This window comes from Balaenoptera acutorostrata, chromosome 15 (genome assembly GCF_949987535.1).
Source record: "Balaenoptera acutorostrata chromosome 15, mBalAcu1.1, whole genome shotgun sequence".
Classification (NCBI taxonomy): Eukaryota; Metazoa; Chordata; class Mammalia; order Artiodactyla; family Balaenopteridae; genus Balaenoptera; species Balaenoptera acutorostrata.
This window is the reverse complement of record NC_080078.1, coordinates 68,730,336-68,747,075: the sequence shown is the minus strand read 5'-3', so window position 1 is coordinate 68,747,075 and position 16,740 is coordinate 68,730,336. Positions and strand designations below refer to the sequence as shown.

Below are 16,740 nucleotides of genomic sequence, written 5' to 3'. Positions count from 1 at the left end.
AACTGCGGTGGGGTGGGGATGGTGGTGTGCTGAATTGGGCGATTGGGATTGACATGTATACAGTGATGTGTATAAAATTGATGACTGATTAAAAGAAAAAAAAAGAAAAAATATAGTTAAAATGGTAAAAAAAAAAAAAAAAAAAAGACCGTTTTCAGGTATTTTTTAATTGGTGTGAAAGACCAGATGTAAACATCTCAATTTTGAGGGTAATATAAACTAAGAAAAATATTATGTAATACTTTCAAAACCAGATTCTGATCTTTCCTTTCTCTTTTTTAAATAAATTTATTTATTTTTTAAATTTATTTTTGGCTGCACTGGGTCTTTGTCGCTGCGCACGGGCTTTCTCTAGTTGCGGTGAGCGGGGGCTACTCTTCCTTGCGGTGCGCGGGCTTCTCATTGCGGTGCCTTCTCTTGTGGCAGAGCACGGGCTCTAGGCACGTAGCCTTCAGTAGTTGTAGCACGCGGGCTCAGTAGTTGTGGCACGCGGGCTCAGTAGTTGTGGTGCGCAGGCTCAGTAGTTATGGCGCACGGGCTTAGTTGCTCCGTGGCATGTGGGATCTTCCCGGATCAGGGCTTGAACCCATGCCCCCTGCTTTGGCAGGCAGATTCTTAACCACTGCGCCACCAGGGAAGCCCTGATCTTTTCAATATAAAATAACAAAATAAAAATCACAGCTATATCTTTCTGACCAACTGCTTTTTACAAATGGTTTTGGGCTCGCCCATGGCTGCATATTCTGAAGGCAAGCTGTATGTGTTTATTACCAAGGAACTCATAGCCCTAGAAAGACTAGGACAGAAACAAGATAGTGAGCCTAGCACACTGCTTCTCATCCCAGTGGGGGAGTGCTCTTGTGCACTATGGATAAAGAGAGGACAGACACAGCTTTGCCAATCTATGGCAAGACCGACAACTGATTCTTCCTTGGAACACACATAGGGAGCTTCTTCAGAAAAAGGATAAAGCGGAACTAAATACTCTATCAACTGTAGAAATTATCTGATTTCAAGTGATGTTATTTGAATAACCTAAAAAAGTGTAATTTGGAGGCTCTCTCACATCGAGATTTAACCTCTGTTCCTTCAACTCCTTTCCAAAATGAAAGGATTTACTCTTCCCTGTTTATTCCCCTCTTGCTGCATAACATACTATACTTCCTGAGTACCCACTCCAACCACTACTGCCACCACCAATTCTCTGGCCTTGTTATCTCCTCTCCTGGAATGAAATCCTAACCTCACTGGCACCTATTCAAATCTTGCCCTGCAAGATGCAATTTAACTTCCACTTCCCTCTATGAAGTTTCCTTGCTCTTTTGGTTTCTTCTTTCTCAACCCTGAAGACACTCAACATGACACGCGATCAGCACTGCCTTCTGCTGTTATCTGAGTACTCTGTGAAGGCGTTCCAATCTCTGCAATGAGACTTGCTCAAGGATAAAAGCCATGCCATTCTCTTCTTTCTCCCTGGAGTACCTGCACATAGGACCATGCCCTTGGCTTTGATAAAAAACCAGAAGTACAGTAAGAGACAGCTGCAGTAACCAAGCTGAGAGGTGATAAGGGTTTAAAATATGTAAGTGGCAATAATAATAAGGAGCCACTTAAGACAGAGTCAGTAGGATTAGAAAACCAACAGGAAATAAGAAGGAAAAAGGGAGGAGGCACAGCAACAGCTACTCCTCAATCTCCTCTTGGCTGTTCACACATGGCTTCCAGAATTACACCCAACTCCAAACATTTTCACATGTACGTAATAGGCAGGAGGAAGAGGCAGAGGCAGAAGTAATGTGGGCAGAAAGGAAAGAGAAGAGAGGGAAGGGGAGAAGGGGAGGAAAGGGGAGAGAAGGAGAGAGGAAGGGCAAGAGGGAACGAGAAAAATAAAGAACACAAATAAAACTAAGCCAACATGACCTACCAAGGCAACTAGGATGCTTTCCTTCCCTCATCTCACCCCTTCAAAATTTTTCACATATAAAAGCAAACAAATTCTGCCTCTGATTCAGAATAAGTAGGGCTATATTATGCTTAGGTTCCCATCCCTGACCCCTGCCTCCTCAACATGCCTGAGGTCAACATACCTGGGTTTTCACTTACAAAAAAACGTGTGAACACAAACCTAGTATCATTTGAGTGTTGTTGGGGTCTGTCTCCGTTTGCAAGGCACCTATTAGTATATTCACAAGTCTCAACTTCAGTGACAAAAAAGTTATTGGTTTATCATAAGAAGAGCTGTCATCATTACTAAATTTTCCTTCCAGGACCACCTACGGAAGAAACAAATAACATTTAACATCGTCTGCTGTGGTACGCTATGCCCATGTAGGAACTGCTACAGTGGACACACAGATCAGTCTAACAAGCAAGGCTTTCAGTCTGACTAATATTAGCCACTGTGCTAAGTGTGTCACTAACTCACACAACATATGAGATCAGACATCACCAGCCCATCACCGCTTGAAATGGTAGGCCAAGGGCATGCTGGCTCACTGACAGAAGAAATACCTCAACAAATCAACTTTGTTGATTCACTTGAAATAATTTGAAAAATTTTTTAAAAGCTCCTGTTCCGTTTTAAAAAATTCAATTTGACTTGAATTAACACACAAAAGAGAATACAGAATATAAAAAACTTTAATAAAACTTTACCTCGGATTTGACTGTGCCAAAGTGATGTGGGAGGGGCAACAAAGAAAGCAGGATATTAATGGAAGATCTTCTCAATTCTGTTGGATTTACATAGCTTTTGAATTTTGAGAGTTCTCTGCCAAAAAAATAATAATAATAAAGACAGCTATTAGTATTTCTGAACTAAAGTATGTTTTTAGCTATTGCCAAATATACATTATGCCAATTTTTCACAATACACGTACTGGGTTTGGTTTTATAAAGAATGCAGTAATTACTTTCCACTGAGTTTATATTCTGCAATTTGTGTGTGTGTGAGAGAGAATCTCTATGTTAAACTGTTATGGAATTAAACTAGAATCTGATTGATTGATTGATTTTAAATGTAAGGCCTATTCCACAAAAGACCTCTGGGCTGGGGCTGTTCTTACCCCTCTAGACCAGACCAAGAAGGATTCAACATGCCCGTGGACAAGGAGAACTGAAAGAGTTCAGGGACGAGATAGGCCTGGATGTTCTGCACTCAATTAATATGGCCTGAGTCCCCTTGGGTCATGAAGACAACTGGACAGGATAAATTGGGAAACTGGGGAGGAAGCACCAAAACAGACCAGGCCAAAACCGACAACTGACATACTAGTACAGAATGAAAGCTTACCTGTCAGGCAAAATGGTTTCAAGAGCTGAAATAAAGTAAGGAACCACAACATCAATCCCTTTCAAGTCACAGCAGAACAAAGGAGGGGAGTTTAGAATAACGCTGGCCAAGACAGGATGGCACACATAATCATTTATCTGCAAACCTTGAATTAAAAGCATGTAAAATCTAGGAAAGCAAGAAAAAAATTTTAAACAAACTGCTGATCAATTGTTTTCATAATTATTAATATTTTCTACACAGTCATCTTAAAGTCTATTTCCAATCTTCACTACTTCTATCCTTTAAAAGGTATTACTGGAGTTAGAACAATTCAGAATCAAATACACTAAGAACCAAGTTATATTTCCTAATCAAAAGAAAAAAAGATTCATGTCTATTACACTTTCTTGAAGTTTTAAGCCTTGCAACTCAGTTACAGGTGCCTGCAAATGAAGTAAGTATTGATAAAAACAAAAGGCTACAGTAATTATCAATAAACTGGAGGAATTACTGAATTGATTTCCATGTCAGTAAAATTTTGTAGCGTTTCACAATTCCTGAAAAAAAGTGTGTTGTGTCCCTTTCCCCCTCCCCCATTATTTTTGGGGGCACAATGAAAGAAAGAAACCTCATTGACCCTGTATTCACCACGATATGAAGGTCACTCTGAATAAGAATCCTTTTAGGAATGTACTTGAACATACCTTACTTACAACATCCTCCCCTAACCCCCAATGAACTAAGCATTCAATCTTCCATCATTCAAGAGCAACTACACTAGTATACTCTTCTGCTACTGTAAGGTACCTTTCTCCACAAACCTCCTCAGAAACAACTTCCTCACCGCCTGGTCACTGCTCAACCCATTTCAATCTATCTTCTCTTTCTAGAACTCAACTAAAACCATGTTATAGCAAATAACCAATGACTTCTCAATTGCTAAATCCAAAAGACATGTCTAAGTCTTAACTTTGCCTTTTTAAAGCATTCAACCCTTTGATTACTCCCTTCTGCTCTTAATTCTTCTCTGGCTTCTATGGCTAGTTCCTTTAACAGATCTTCTTACTCCACGTGCCTCCTAACACTGGTGTTCCTCAGGCTGCCAACCTCAGTTCTCTAAGCTATCTCTTCTACTAGCCTGGTTTTAAACACTACTTAAGCCACCAAACATAATCAGATCAGTCTCTAGCTCCAGATCTACTAGCCAAAAGCATACTGGAGACCTGAGGGCAGGACATGTCTACTGATTACTCTAGTACTCCCTGTGCACAGCGACTGGCACAAAGTAGGCACTTAATAAATATCTGTTGATAAATAGCCCGCAGGCACCTCAAATTCAACAGGTTCAACACTAACCCCATCCTTGGCCCCCTCACAAATCCCCTCTTCGGTCATACTACCACCCACCCAATCTTATGGGCCAGATGGAAGGCTCGTGTTCACAGCCTTCTCCCTTACTGCTATTGATACCGTTTGGAGTATCGCCCCAACCCATCGTCTCCCTCCTAAGAAATGTGCCCCCACCACATGGGGTGCCAGTATCCAATGGGACCCACATTCACAGCTGTAGCTGATTAGACCAGAGGAAGACACCTGATTAATCAGATCCTCTTTCTCAGGAATCTGAAATTAGGATTCAGAATGCTAATTGGCCCTGCTGGTCACCTAGACAAAGGTCACGGAAATCTGAACTTAGAAGCATACTACAATATAAAAACATGATCTGCAGGTAAGAGAAGAATGAAGCAGTTCTGGGAGACCATGATGACAGAGAAACAAAAAGGAGGAAAGTTGTTTTGGTCCCTGAACACTTTCTAGTTCCTGGTTCCTGCCCTTCGTGAGACCCTGCTGCATGTCCTGACCTTAGAAAGTACTCAATAGCGTGAGTTTCTCATAACTCATTCCCCTTTTGCTTAAGTCACATTGAAAGAGTTTTCTGTTACTTAAAGTCAAGTGCCTATTAAGATACTGCTTACTTCCCTGCATGTACCATTCTGTTTCATATCTGTATTCTTCTACACTTTTTCCTTCTGAGTCAGTTTAATCCTCTCTCCTGAGAACCTAGTATGTACAGACACCTGAATGTTCTTATTAATATAAGTATCACTTCAGCAGCTGTGTGAATGATCAGTTGAGGAGGGCAAAAGACAGTCAAGAAAAATAGGAGGCCATTACAAGTTAATTTAGCAAAAAAGTGACAAGGCCTGAAGTGTCATGGTGGGGACAGAGTGGAGAGATTTTCGAGGGTTAAGTAGCAGAAAGGCAAGAGTCGGTTGACCATCTAAAGATACAGAGGGAGAGAAGAGAAGCCTAAAGACTCCTAGTTTCTGGCATAAGCAACTGAATGGATGGCAGAGCCATTCAAAAAGACTGGTTGAAGTCATAAATTTGGATAGGATGACCCTACCCAACTTGCTAACATAGTCTAAATACTAGTCATCTTTTCTAAGTCCAGCACAATCACCCAATCCTCTGTAACTCTCTCCTGAACCCCCGGGGCAAGTGTATGCTGCTGCTTCCTCTGAATGCCTATAGCACTTTTTCTGTGTCTCTCTCTTACCAGCTTCCTATTGCTATTGGATTGGTGTTACTTGTGTACATGGCTTTGCTCACTTGAGAAAATAAGCTCCTTAGAGGCAGGATTGACAGCTAACATTTCTGGACCATCTATAGTGTCTAGTACTGTGGTAAAAATGTATTAAAAATTTAGTGTGGCCCTTCAAATCTCTCTGTAATTAACAAACGTCATGTAAGATGGAATTAACAATACATCTAAAATAAAAAGGATGTTAGGGGTCCTCGCCAAATCTGGTAAGGCAGGTAAAAAGGAAGAATTTAAGCAAAAAATTTCAGTTACTTACATACATTTGCAGGTATTTCAAACCAACATCTACTTATCAATTCAACCTACTAAGCCATGCTATAATAGTTTCACTATCACAACTATATAAATGGAAAAATAAACAAAAAAAATTCTAAGACCTGGATAAATAAGCTGGCAGAATCTCTTCTCCAGTCTTCTTGCTACAAAAAATCCTACACAGTGTCCCACAAGCCTCAGCTCTTCCTGCTTCATAGTTATCAGGAAATTCACTTGCATCAAACATAGGATTGGAAACCATGGTGTCTGTGGACATTTGTGACCCTTTCCGTCGAAACTCCATGCTAGCTTGTGTTGTAATGGCTGGGGAGAAAAAAGGAGGGTTTTATTATATTTGTTGATATGTAAATAGGCTCATGGGACCCTGGACACAAAGATCAAATGTTGGTGTCATTAAATAGCTACTTGAATAGAATCCAATAATGCTTTTGTTTAGCAATTATGTCTTAATTTTTTTTTTTTTTTTTAAAAAGGGCTCTCTGAAATCTTCTTTGAAAAGGGGTAACAATTTACAGTGGTACTGTCAGTTTAACAGATTCTACAAGATGCATTTTTCAACTGAATTTCTGATTAGCAGAGTACATTTGTATATATCTGTATTCACATACATACAGATATATAACACAGAATTTGGCTTTTCTATTATTTATTCTGTTTTTTTCCTCTCCCTAAAAAATGATGCTTAAACATTGAGAAAAATAGGTACTGCAAATTTACACATTACCCCAGACAGACATCATAATTGAATGGGTAATCCCATGCCAGGTTGTATACTTTAGGGAGAGGGCAAGGTAAGGATAAGAAATGGGTAGGGAGGAAGAGAGAGCATTCCCACCACCCACCCAACTCCAAAACACACACCAAAGAATCGCCCAACCAAGCAAAATGAGAATGAATTTTAACAACCACAGACAGCAGCTAACTTGAGGTTGATAAATCAGAAAATTGGATTGGTAAGAAAGATTATCATGGTCATTCGTTGTCACTGAAACAGAAGCCCTTCGAAAGTTGCTTTTATTTTTAACTAAAGATTTCACAGTGTATTGAAAATCACTCTGAAATCTTTTATCACTCTACATGAAATGTTTAAATTATTTGTAATAACAGATTTAACAGAATGCAGAGTCAAGCATAAATCTTTATGCAACTTCCCATGAGCCATTTTTAGTCCTGAATAAGCTATCCAGCAATAATACATTTGAAAAACACTACATGCAGAATGCATACAAATCAAACACTAAATCTGTATAAAAATACGCTTAAAGCTTTAAATTAAAAAAAAAAAAAAAAAAGCCAAAACACAGTTAGTGCAAAATCCTGGAATTCATGACATGACCAGACTAGTGTACGAAAATAATGGGACTGATTCAGGCAGATTAATTTGCTTTTGCCAACAATCTTCCCCATTCAAAACACAGAAAAGTATTTTTCTTCCCAAGTGCAAAAACTACAAGAGACAATGACAATCAAAATTTTTAATGGAATTATGAAAAAAATAAAAACATGACTGCAATTAAGGAGAAGCTTCTGGTTCCTACTTACAAGATTTATAAGAAAGAAGAATTTGGATAAAAGATGCTGCAAGATAATAGAAATAAATGGAAACAAATCAAAGGACAGTAGTAATTATAAAATACTTTAAAGATGGTGAAATTTTACAATAAGTTAAGAAGCTTTTTAGCTTTTTAAAAGTTAGATTAAAAGCTTTATGATACCACAAGCTAGTTCAAAAACAGGAAATTGTGCATTCAGATCCAAAATTATGATTTTTGTATCATGCAAAACAATGAACGAAGAAAATTACACAACTACAAAAAATTGAGGTTTTGAACTGCCCATAACGTGCATTAAAATTTTAGTTCATTAACCCTTCCCAGCTCAATGTTACAATTACAAAGCACAGTGTACTGTCATGTAACTCTAAAGCTAACCAGTTCACAGAAGCAAACATTTTAAGTTAGAGGTGAACTACATGGCAGAATTCCTTGATGGCAGCCAGTACTTAGAGAACAGACTAACAGAGTCAGTATTCTCAAACTTCCCACCACCCCCAAGACCTCAAGAGTAGCACCCAACAGCACTCTAACCCATTCAGCTATCTGGACACCTCCTATCTCCTGGGTAATACAACAGCCTTTCTCATCTCTGAACACAAGGTGGGGGAAGAAGAGCTTCTATCCTTTCCCCACCAAAGAAAATGGTAAGAGTTAAAAGTAGGAATTTGTAGCCCACACATGATTTGAATTCTAATTTCTATCTTTTGGCACAAGAGGGTGAGAAAAGCTGTTAAAAACTCCCTAGAGAGTGGGAAGATCTATAAATTCCCTTTAAGCAAGCCCACCAAGGAAGCAGCAGGTTGAATCACTCTGGATTCAGGGATTTTAGTGTCAACAGCTTGATACCCAAAAGTTACACTGTAAAGAATTGTATCTTAATAAAAATAAAAAATAAAAATATGACTAACTCAATCTAGAATATACAATACAAATTAATAAATATAAACATGGGTCATAAAACTCAAAATATAAGGCACATGAACATAAGAAAACATAAGCCAAAATGTTTTTTAAATGTTTTCATTTAGTCATCAAATAAGTACATTTACTTATCCGTAAGTCAAACTTGCAAATAAAATATGGAAATGGTAGAATATAAAGTGTCTGAATTTGAACAAAATAAACAAAGGAATCCCTAAACTCAATCATGGAATCTCAAATTATATTCCTGAAAATGCCTTTATATGCACTACTTTTCTAAATTATTTAAAGATTTGTAAGAACAACCAAAATAATTTACATGTACATAATGCTAACAGTCATAGACCCTCAGTTCCGAGATGATACATAATAACAAAGAATGCATTTCTGAGAGAAAGCAGAGACCCTTATGACCATTTTATTAGTTTTATCCTTGAAATTAACACTCTCCCTAGAGATGCATAATCTAATGCAATTAGGCATCCTTTTATCTCAAGTAATTTCCAACCCCAGTGGAAAAGTGCTTCTCTTACCAACCAACCAACATTAATTATATTATTACATAAAGCACAATTAATTCATAAAGCATAGTGCCTGGCACAGAGTAACTGCAGATCAGTAAGTGCTAGCCATTTTTATTGTTCAGCTCTATAAAACAGTCATAAATATTTAGTATATTCTGCAGTACCCCAGCCTTCCATCCTGCACCTTATGCCACTACTTCCATGTATAATGGTAAGATGACAAAAACCAATCAGATTTAGATAGAATTTCATTTCTGTAATAAAATCTAAATGAAGATATCAGGGTTGAGTTATTAATCCTTCACCAGTCTTATTTACTTACAGAGAAAATATATTTTTCAAAGTGTGCCCTTGAAATAAAGTTCTCTAGACTAAAACCTAAAAGGTTAGAGTCTTCTGTGAAGCAGAAATTTTCTGATATTTATATGTAGTAATGAGTGAATGGCTGTCAAGATCTAAGAAAACACTTCTTATGAATAAATTTCTGGTCAATTATGTTTAATTCTTTATATCAATATTATTATCCTGGCTGACATGAAGGGAACTTCCAGGTCACCTATTGAAAGGAATCTGGTTTAACAAAAAGTGGCTAACCTGAAGTGTTAGACAAAAGCCAGACAAAAGCCAAACCTCATAGAACAAACATAAAAAGGACAAGTAGGGAAACTTTCAAAATTACTTCAGCTGGAAGGGGTTAAGCACAAGACACTGCTTGGTCAGAGACAGAGAGCTTTTTAAGATACATATTAATCTTGCAGGTAGGAAAGATTAAAAAGAAAAAAAAGAAAAGAAAAAAATGACAACGTATTTCTTGAGCAATATTTACCAGTCATGCTGCTGTCTCTGTTTATCCCATTATGAAGTTTACAGTGAACAAATGCTGCATCAAATAACCATGATCCAAAGAGATTCAAGATGCTGTTAACCTTTGGTCTCTGTGGGGCAGGCAGTGGCCGGGGTTCTGAACTAGTCTGATTTGGACTTGACAGAGGAGAGGTGGAGGATGTCTGGTGCTGAACTTTTGAGGCGTGAGCAGTACTAACCTATTAGAAGAACACAAGAATTTTGTGTTTGAGAAAAAGTTTGAGAAAACAGCAGGATTTTTTAAAAGGAGGGCATATTAAAAAGCCCATTTTATACAGTGTAACAATGGTCATGAAAACTTACTGTGCTTGTCTTCATGGTGGCCTTATTCACAGTAACAGCCCGGTGCCTCCGGTTATGTGGTGGGGTGGTATTGACAGCAGTGCTTTGAGGCATACTCAATCGATTCACGGGTGTTGGAGGAGCACTGTCTGATCGGGGTCTAGAAATGCCTTTAAAGAAAGACAAATGGAGTTATTCTTCATAGTTCAAAATATGTGGTCAGTAAATCTTCCTCAAGCAACACCAGTGAAGGCTCACAACAGACTACAGCAGAGACTGCTAGCTGCCTCCCAATATCAATTTGTCCTTTCTTCCTGAGTTACAAAACACAAATTTTAGTTAGACGTGGCTACCCAGAATAAACAACTGCCTTTTGAAGGCTCCCTTACAGCCAGATGTGGCCATGTTCTGACCATAGAGAAGTGGGCAATTATTGGGTGGGTCTTCCCCAAGAAATCTCCTTAAAAGAACCAATCAAAGGTAGATGCTCCTTCCTTCCCAATTCCTGAAAAGGATAGCTGGAACTCTTTCAGCCATCATGGCCCATGAGAGTGTGTACAAAGGATGAAGAGCCAGAAGATGGAAGGGCCTTGGGTCTCTGACAATGGTGGAACTGCTATAGCAGCCCTGTATACAGCTTAGTCCTGCACTTAATACGTGTGAAAGTAAACTACCTTGTTTAAACCACTAGTACTTTTGGCTAGGTGGCAGCCAAAGTTAATTGAACTAATATATTACCTCTGTAATATATTAATTGCACATAACAAAACGTTTTTGAAAATGATAGGTATTAAATATCGCTGCCTTTTAACAGGTTAAAAAAATACTGACTTTTCATGTGAAAAACAGTTTAAAACAACGGTTCACAAAAAGTATAAACTGCTTCCTAATGATTCACATAAGAATGATACCTAATGCATTTTAATCTGTATTTTCTTGGATTACTAGTGAGAATGAACACTTTTCTCTTTTGCAAATTATTTATTCATAGTCTTTGTCCATTTATCTACCAGGTCTTATTCTTTTTCTTTGCATTATTTGATCTATTTATATAATAATAACAAAAACCCTCTAGCTATCACACTCGTTGCAAATAATTTTTCCCAGGTTATTATTTGTAATCAACTCTGTTCATCTTTTGCTTTGGGCTGTCCACAAAAGTTTCTAAAACTAGACTCTAGAGTTATCTTCAAACATCTAGCAACATACACAAAATTCACCTAAGAATGCATCCACCAGACAGCTGATTCCACGCATGGCACGAAAAAATATTTGAGGCAGATGTTTAAGGCAGGGATACTGATTCAATTCTTGCGGCATTCCGCTCACATTTAAGAACTGTTCCTGAAATTTGGGAGTAGAGCTTATAATGGCTGGGTTACTCAAATCCACAGGATTACTATCAAAAGAGAGAGCAAGAATTAATTATACATTTAGAAATTTCTTTAGCAATAAAATGCATGCAATCTAATTTAAGAACAGGCTGTTTGTGCCTATTTCTTTGATTCAGAGAGGAGATTAATCTGTATTTAATAAGCTAGGGACTCAAACATCAACACTACTTTACAGAAGACCTGCAGTGTGCTTACATGAACCTACTTTGCCTATTCAGAGAATGAGAATCAAAATAAGACTAGTTTTTAATTTTTTTAACGTATACATGGATATTTTGTAATTATGTTTGGAATTAAGCAATGGAATGGTAAAACTATAAATAAATCAACAAGAACCCCAAGGAGAAAATCTTACTTTAATATTAACATTTCCAATTTTTTAAAAACTATGTGAAAATTGGGATTAGTATTTGTGTTCACGTGCACATACTAAAGCCATACATTTCAATGTATTTATTTTTTTTTTGTTCCATATTTTTTAAATTAATTTATTTATTTTAACATCTTTATTGGAGTATAATTGCTTTACAATGTTGTGTTAGTTTCTGCTGTACAACAAACTGAATCAGTCCCATGCCTCTAGGTGGTTACAAAACACCAAGCTGATCTCCCTGGGCTACGCAGCTGCTTCCCACTAGCTATCTATTTTACATTTGGTAGTGTATATATGTCCATGCTACTCTCTCACTTCGTCCCAGTTTACCCTTCCCTCCCCACCCCCATGTCCTCAAGTCCATTCTCTAAGTCTGCGTCTTTATTCCTGTCCTGCCCCTAGGTTCATCATATCCTTTTTTTTTAGATTCCAAATATATGTGTCAGCATACGGTATTTGTTTTCCTCTTTCTGACTTACTTCATTCACTCTGTATTACAGACTCTAGGTCCATCAACCTCACTACAAATAACTCAATTTCGTTTCTTTTATGGCTGTGTATATATGCCACATCTTCTTTATCCATTCATCTGTCGATGGACACTTAGGTTGCTTCCATTTCCTGGCTATTGTAAATAGTGCTGCAATGAACATTGTGGGACATGGCTCTCTTGGAATTATGGTTTTCTCAGGGTATATGCCCAGTAGTGGGAATGCTGGGTCGTATGGCAGTTCCATTTTTAGTTTTTTAAGGAACCTCCATACTGTTCTCCATAGTGGCTGTATCAATTTACATTCCCAATAACAGTGCAAGAGGGTTCCCTTTTCTCCACACCCTCTCCAGCATTTATTGTTTCTAGATTTTTTGATGATGGCCATTCTGACCGGTGTAAAGTGATACCTCATTGTAGTTTTGACTTGCATTTCTCTAATGATTAGTGATGTTGAGCATCCTTTCATGTGTTTGTTGACAATCTGTATATCTTCTTTGGAGAAATGTCTATTTAGGTCTTCCACCCATTTTTGGATTGGGTTGTTTGTTTTTTTGATATTGAGCTGCATGAACTGCTTGTATATTTTAGAGATTAATCCTTTGTCAGTTGCTTCGTTTGCAAATATTTTCTCCCATTCTGAGGGTTGTCTTTTCATCTTGTTTATGGTTTCCTTTGCTGTGCAAAAGCATTTAAGTTTCATTAGGTCCCATTTGTTTATTTTTTTATTTCCATTTCTCCAGGAGGTGGATCAAAAAAGATCTTGCTGTGATTTATGTCATGGAGTGTTCTGCCTATGTTTTCCTCTAAGAGTTTTATAGTGTCTGGCCTTACATTTAAGTCTTTAATCCATTTTGAGTTTATTTTTGTGTATGGTGTTAGGAAGTGTTCTAATTTCATTCTTTTACATGTAGCTGTCCAGTTTTCCCAGTACCACTTGTTGAAGAGGCTGTCTTTTCTCCATTGTATATTCTTGCCTCCTTTATCAAAGATGAGGTGACCATATGTGTGTGGGTTTATCTCTGGGCTTTCTATCCTGTTCCAGTCATCTATATGTTTGTTTTTTGTGCCAGTACCATACTGTCTTGATTACTGTAGCTTCACAGTAGAGTCTGAAGTCAGGGAGCCTGATTCCTCCAGCTCTGTTTTTCTTTCTCAAGATTGCTTTGGCTATTTGGGGTCTTTGTGTTTCCACACAAATTGCAAAACTTTTTGTTCTAGTTCTGTGAAAAATGCCATTGGTAGTTTGATAAGTATTGCATTGAATCTGTAGATTGCTTTGGGTAGTACAGTCATTTTCACAATGTTGATTCTTCCAGTCCAAGAATATGGTATAACTCTCCACCTGTTTATATCGTCTTTAATTGCTTTCATCAGTGTCTTATAGTTTTCTGCATTCAGGTCTTTTGTCTCCTTAGGTAGGTTTATTCCTAAGTATTTTATTCTTTTTGTTGCAATGGTAAATGGGAGTGTTTCCTTAACTTCTCTTTCAGATTTTTCATCATTAGTGTACAGGAATGCAAGAGATTTCTGTGCATTAATTTTGTATCCTGCTACTTTACCAAATTCACTGATTAGCTCTAGTAGTTTTCTGGTAGCATCATTAGGATTCTCTATGTATAGTATCATGTCATCTGCAAACAGTGACAGTTTTACTTCTTTTCCGATTTGGATTCCTTTTATTTCTTTTTCTTCTCTGATTGCTGTGGCTAAAACTTCCAAAACTATGTTGAATAATAGTGGTGAGAGTGGGCAACCTTGTCTTGTTCCTGATCTTAGAGGAAATGGTTTCAGTTTTTCACCATTGAGAACGATGTTGGCTGTGGGTTTGTGATATAAGGCCTTTATCATGTTGAGGTAGGTTCCCTCTATGCCTGCTTTCTGGAGAGTTTTTATCATAAATGGGTGTTGATTTTGTCGAAAGCTTTTTCTGCATCTGTTGAGATGATCATATGGTTTTTACCCTTCAATCTGTTAGTATGGTATATCACATTGACTGATTTGCATATACTGAAGAATCCTTGCATTCCTGGGATAAACCCCACTTGATCATGGTGTATGATCCTTTTAATGTGCTGTTGGATTCTATCTGCTAGTATTTTGTTGAGGATGTTTGCATCTATGTTTATCAGTAATACTGGCATGTAGTTTTCTTTTTTTGTGACATCTTTGGTTTTGGCATCAGGGTGATGGTGGCCTCGTAGAATGAGTTTGGGAGCGCTCCTCCCTCTGCTATATTTTGGAAGAGTTTGAGAAGGATAGGCGTTAGCTCTTCTCTAAATGTTTGATAGAATTCACCTGTGAAGCCATCTGGTCCTGGGCTTTTGTTTGTTGGAAGATTTTTAATCACAGTTTCAATTTCAGTGCTTGTGAATGGTCTGTTTATATTTTCAATTTCTTCCTGGTTCAGTCTTGGAAGGTTGTGCTTTTCTAAGAATTTGTCCATTTCTTCCAGGTTGTCCATTTTATTGGCATACAGTTGCTTGTAGTAATCTCTCATAATGATTTCCATTTCTGCAGTGTCAGTTGTTACTTCTCCTTTTTCATTTCTAATTCTGTTGATTTGAGTCTTCTCCCTTTTTTTCTTGATGAGTCTGGCAGGTGGTTTATTAATTTTGTTTATCTTCTCAAAGAACCAGCTTTTTGTTTTATTGACCTTTGCTATTGTTTCCTTCATTTCTTTTTCATTTATTTCTGATCTGATCTTTATGATTTCTTTCCTTCTGCTAACTTTGGGGTTTATTTTGTTCTTCTTTCTCTGCTTTAGGTGTAAGGTTAGGTTGTTTATTTGAGATTTGTCTTGTTTCTTGAGGTAGGACTGTATTGCTATAAACTTCCCTTTTAGAACTGCTTTTGCTGCATTCCATAGGTTTTGGGTCGTCGTGTTTTCATTGTCATTTGTTTCTAGGTATTTTTTGATTTCCTCTTTGATTTCTTCAGTGATCTGTTGGTTATTTAGTAACGTATTGTTTAGCCTCCATGTGTTTGTATTTTTTAGTTTTTTTCCTGTAAATGATATCTAGTCTCATAGCGTTGTGGTCAGAAAAGATACTTGATACAATTCCAACTTTCTTAAATTTACCAAGGCTTGATTTGTGACCCAAGATATGATCTATCCTGGAGAATGTTCTATGAGCACTTGAGAAGAAAGTGTATTCTGTTGTTTTTGGATGGAATGTCCTATAAATATTCAATTAAGTCCATCTTGCCTAATGTGTCATTTCAAGCTTGTGTTTCCTTATTTATTTTCATTTTGGATGATCTGTCCATTTGTGAAAGTGGGATGTTCAAGTCCCCTACTATGACTGTGTTACTGTCAATTTCCCCTTTTATGGCTGTTAGCATTTGCGTTATGTATTGAGGTACTCCTATGTTGGGTGCATAAATATTTACAATTGTTATATCTTCTTCTTGGATTGATCCCTTGATCATTATGTCGAGTCATTCTTTGTCTCTTGTAACAGTCTTTATTTTAAAGTCTATTTTGTCTGATATGAGAATTGCTACTCCAGTTTTCTTTTGATTTCCATTTGCATGGAACATCTTTTTCCGCCCCCTCACTTTCAGTCTGCATGTGTCCCTAGGTCTGAAGTGGGTCTCTTGTAGACAGCATATATATGGGTCTTGTTTTTGTATCCATTCCGCAAGCCTGTGTCTTTTGGTTGGAGCATTTAATCCATTCACGTTTAAGGTAATTATCGATATGTATGTTCCTATGATCATTTTCTTAATTGTTTTGGGTTTGTTTTTGTAGGTCCTTTTCTTCTCTTGTGTTTCCCACTTAGATAAGTTCCTTTAGCATTTGTTGTAAAGCTGGTTTGGTGGTGCTGAATTCTCTTAACTTTTGCTTGTCTATAAAGGTTTTAATTTCTCTGTCGAATCTGAATGAGATCCTTGCTGGGTAATCTTGGTTGTAGGTTTTTCTCTTTCATCACTTTAAATATGTCCTGTCACTCCCTTCTGGCTTGCAGAGTTTCTGCTGAAAGATCAGTTGTTAATCTTATGGGGATTCCCTTGTATGTTATTTGTTGCTTTTCCCTTGCTGCTTTTAATATTTTTTCTTTGTATTTAATTTTTGATAGTTTGATTAATATGTGTCTTGGCATGTTTCTCCTTGGATTTATCCTGTATGGGACTCTGCGCTTCCTGGACTTGACTGACTCTTTCCTTTCCCATATTAG

The 16,740-nt window shown here is 37.4% G+C and overlaps 1 protein-coding gene across 6 annotated transcripts in view; it reads right to left on the bottom strand.

The window, feature by feature from the left end:
• The window catches only part of RALGAPB (Ral GTPase activating protein non-catalytic subunit beta), a 106,216-nt gene that overhangs the window by 49,702 nt on the left and 39,774 nt on the right, over nt 1-16,740 (bottom strand). For 4 of the 6 annotated variants that reach the window (XM_057528618.1, XM_007193131.3, XM_028169291.2 and 1 more), the window contains 8 exons: nt 11,523-11,701; nt 10,324-10,472; nt 9,983-10,199; nt 7,698-7,733; nt 6,257-6,458; nt 3,293-3,460; nt 2,656-2,770; nt 2,126-2,273 (listed from right to left, as the gene is read on the bottom strand). In XM_057528618.1, the coding sequence (XP_057384601.1) occupies nt 2,126-2,273; nt 2,656-2,770; nt 3,293-3,460; nt 6,257-6,458; nt 7,698-7,733; nt 9,983-10,199; nt 10,324-10,472; nt 11,523-11,701 (1,214 nt within the window). The remainder of the gene's footprint in view (nt 1-2,125; nt 2,274-2,655; nt 2,771-3,292; nt 3,461-6,256; nt 6,459-7,697; nt 7,734-9,982; nt 10,200-10,323; nt 10,473-11,522; nt 11,702-16,740) is intronic. The other 2 variants (XM_007193133.3, XM_028169293.2) reach the window with 1 other exon arrangement.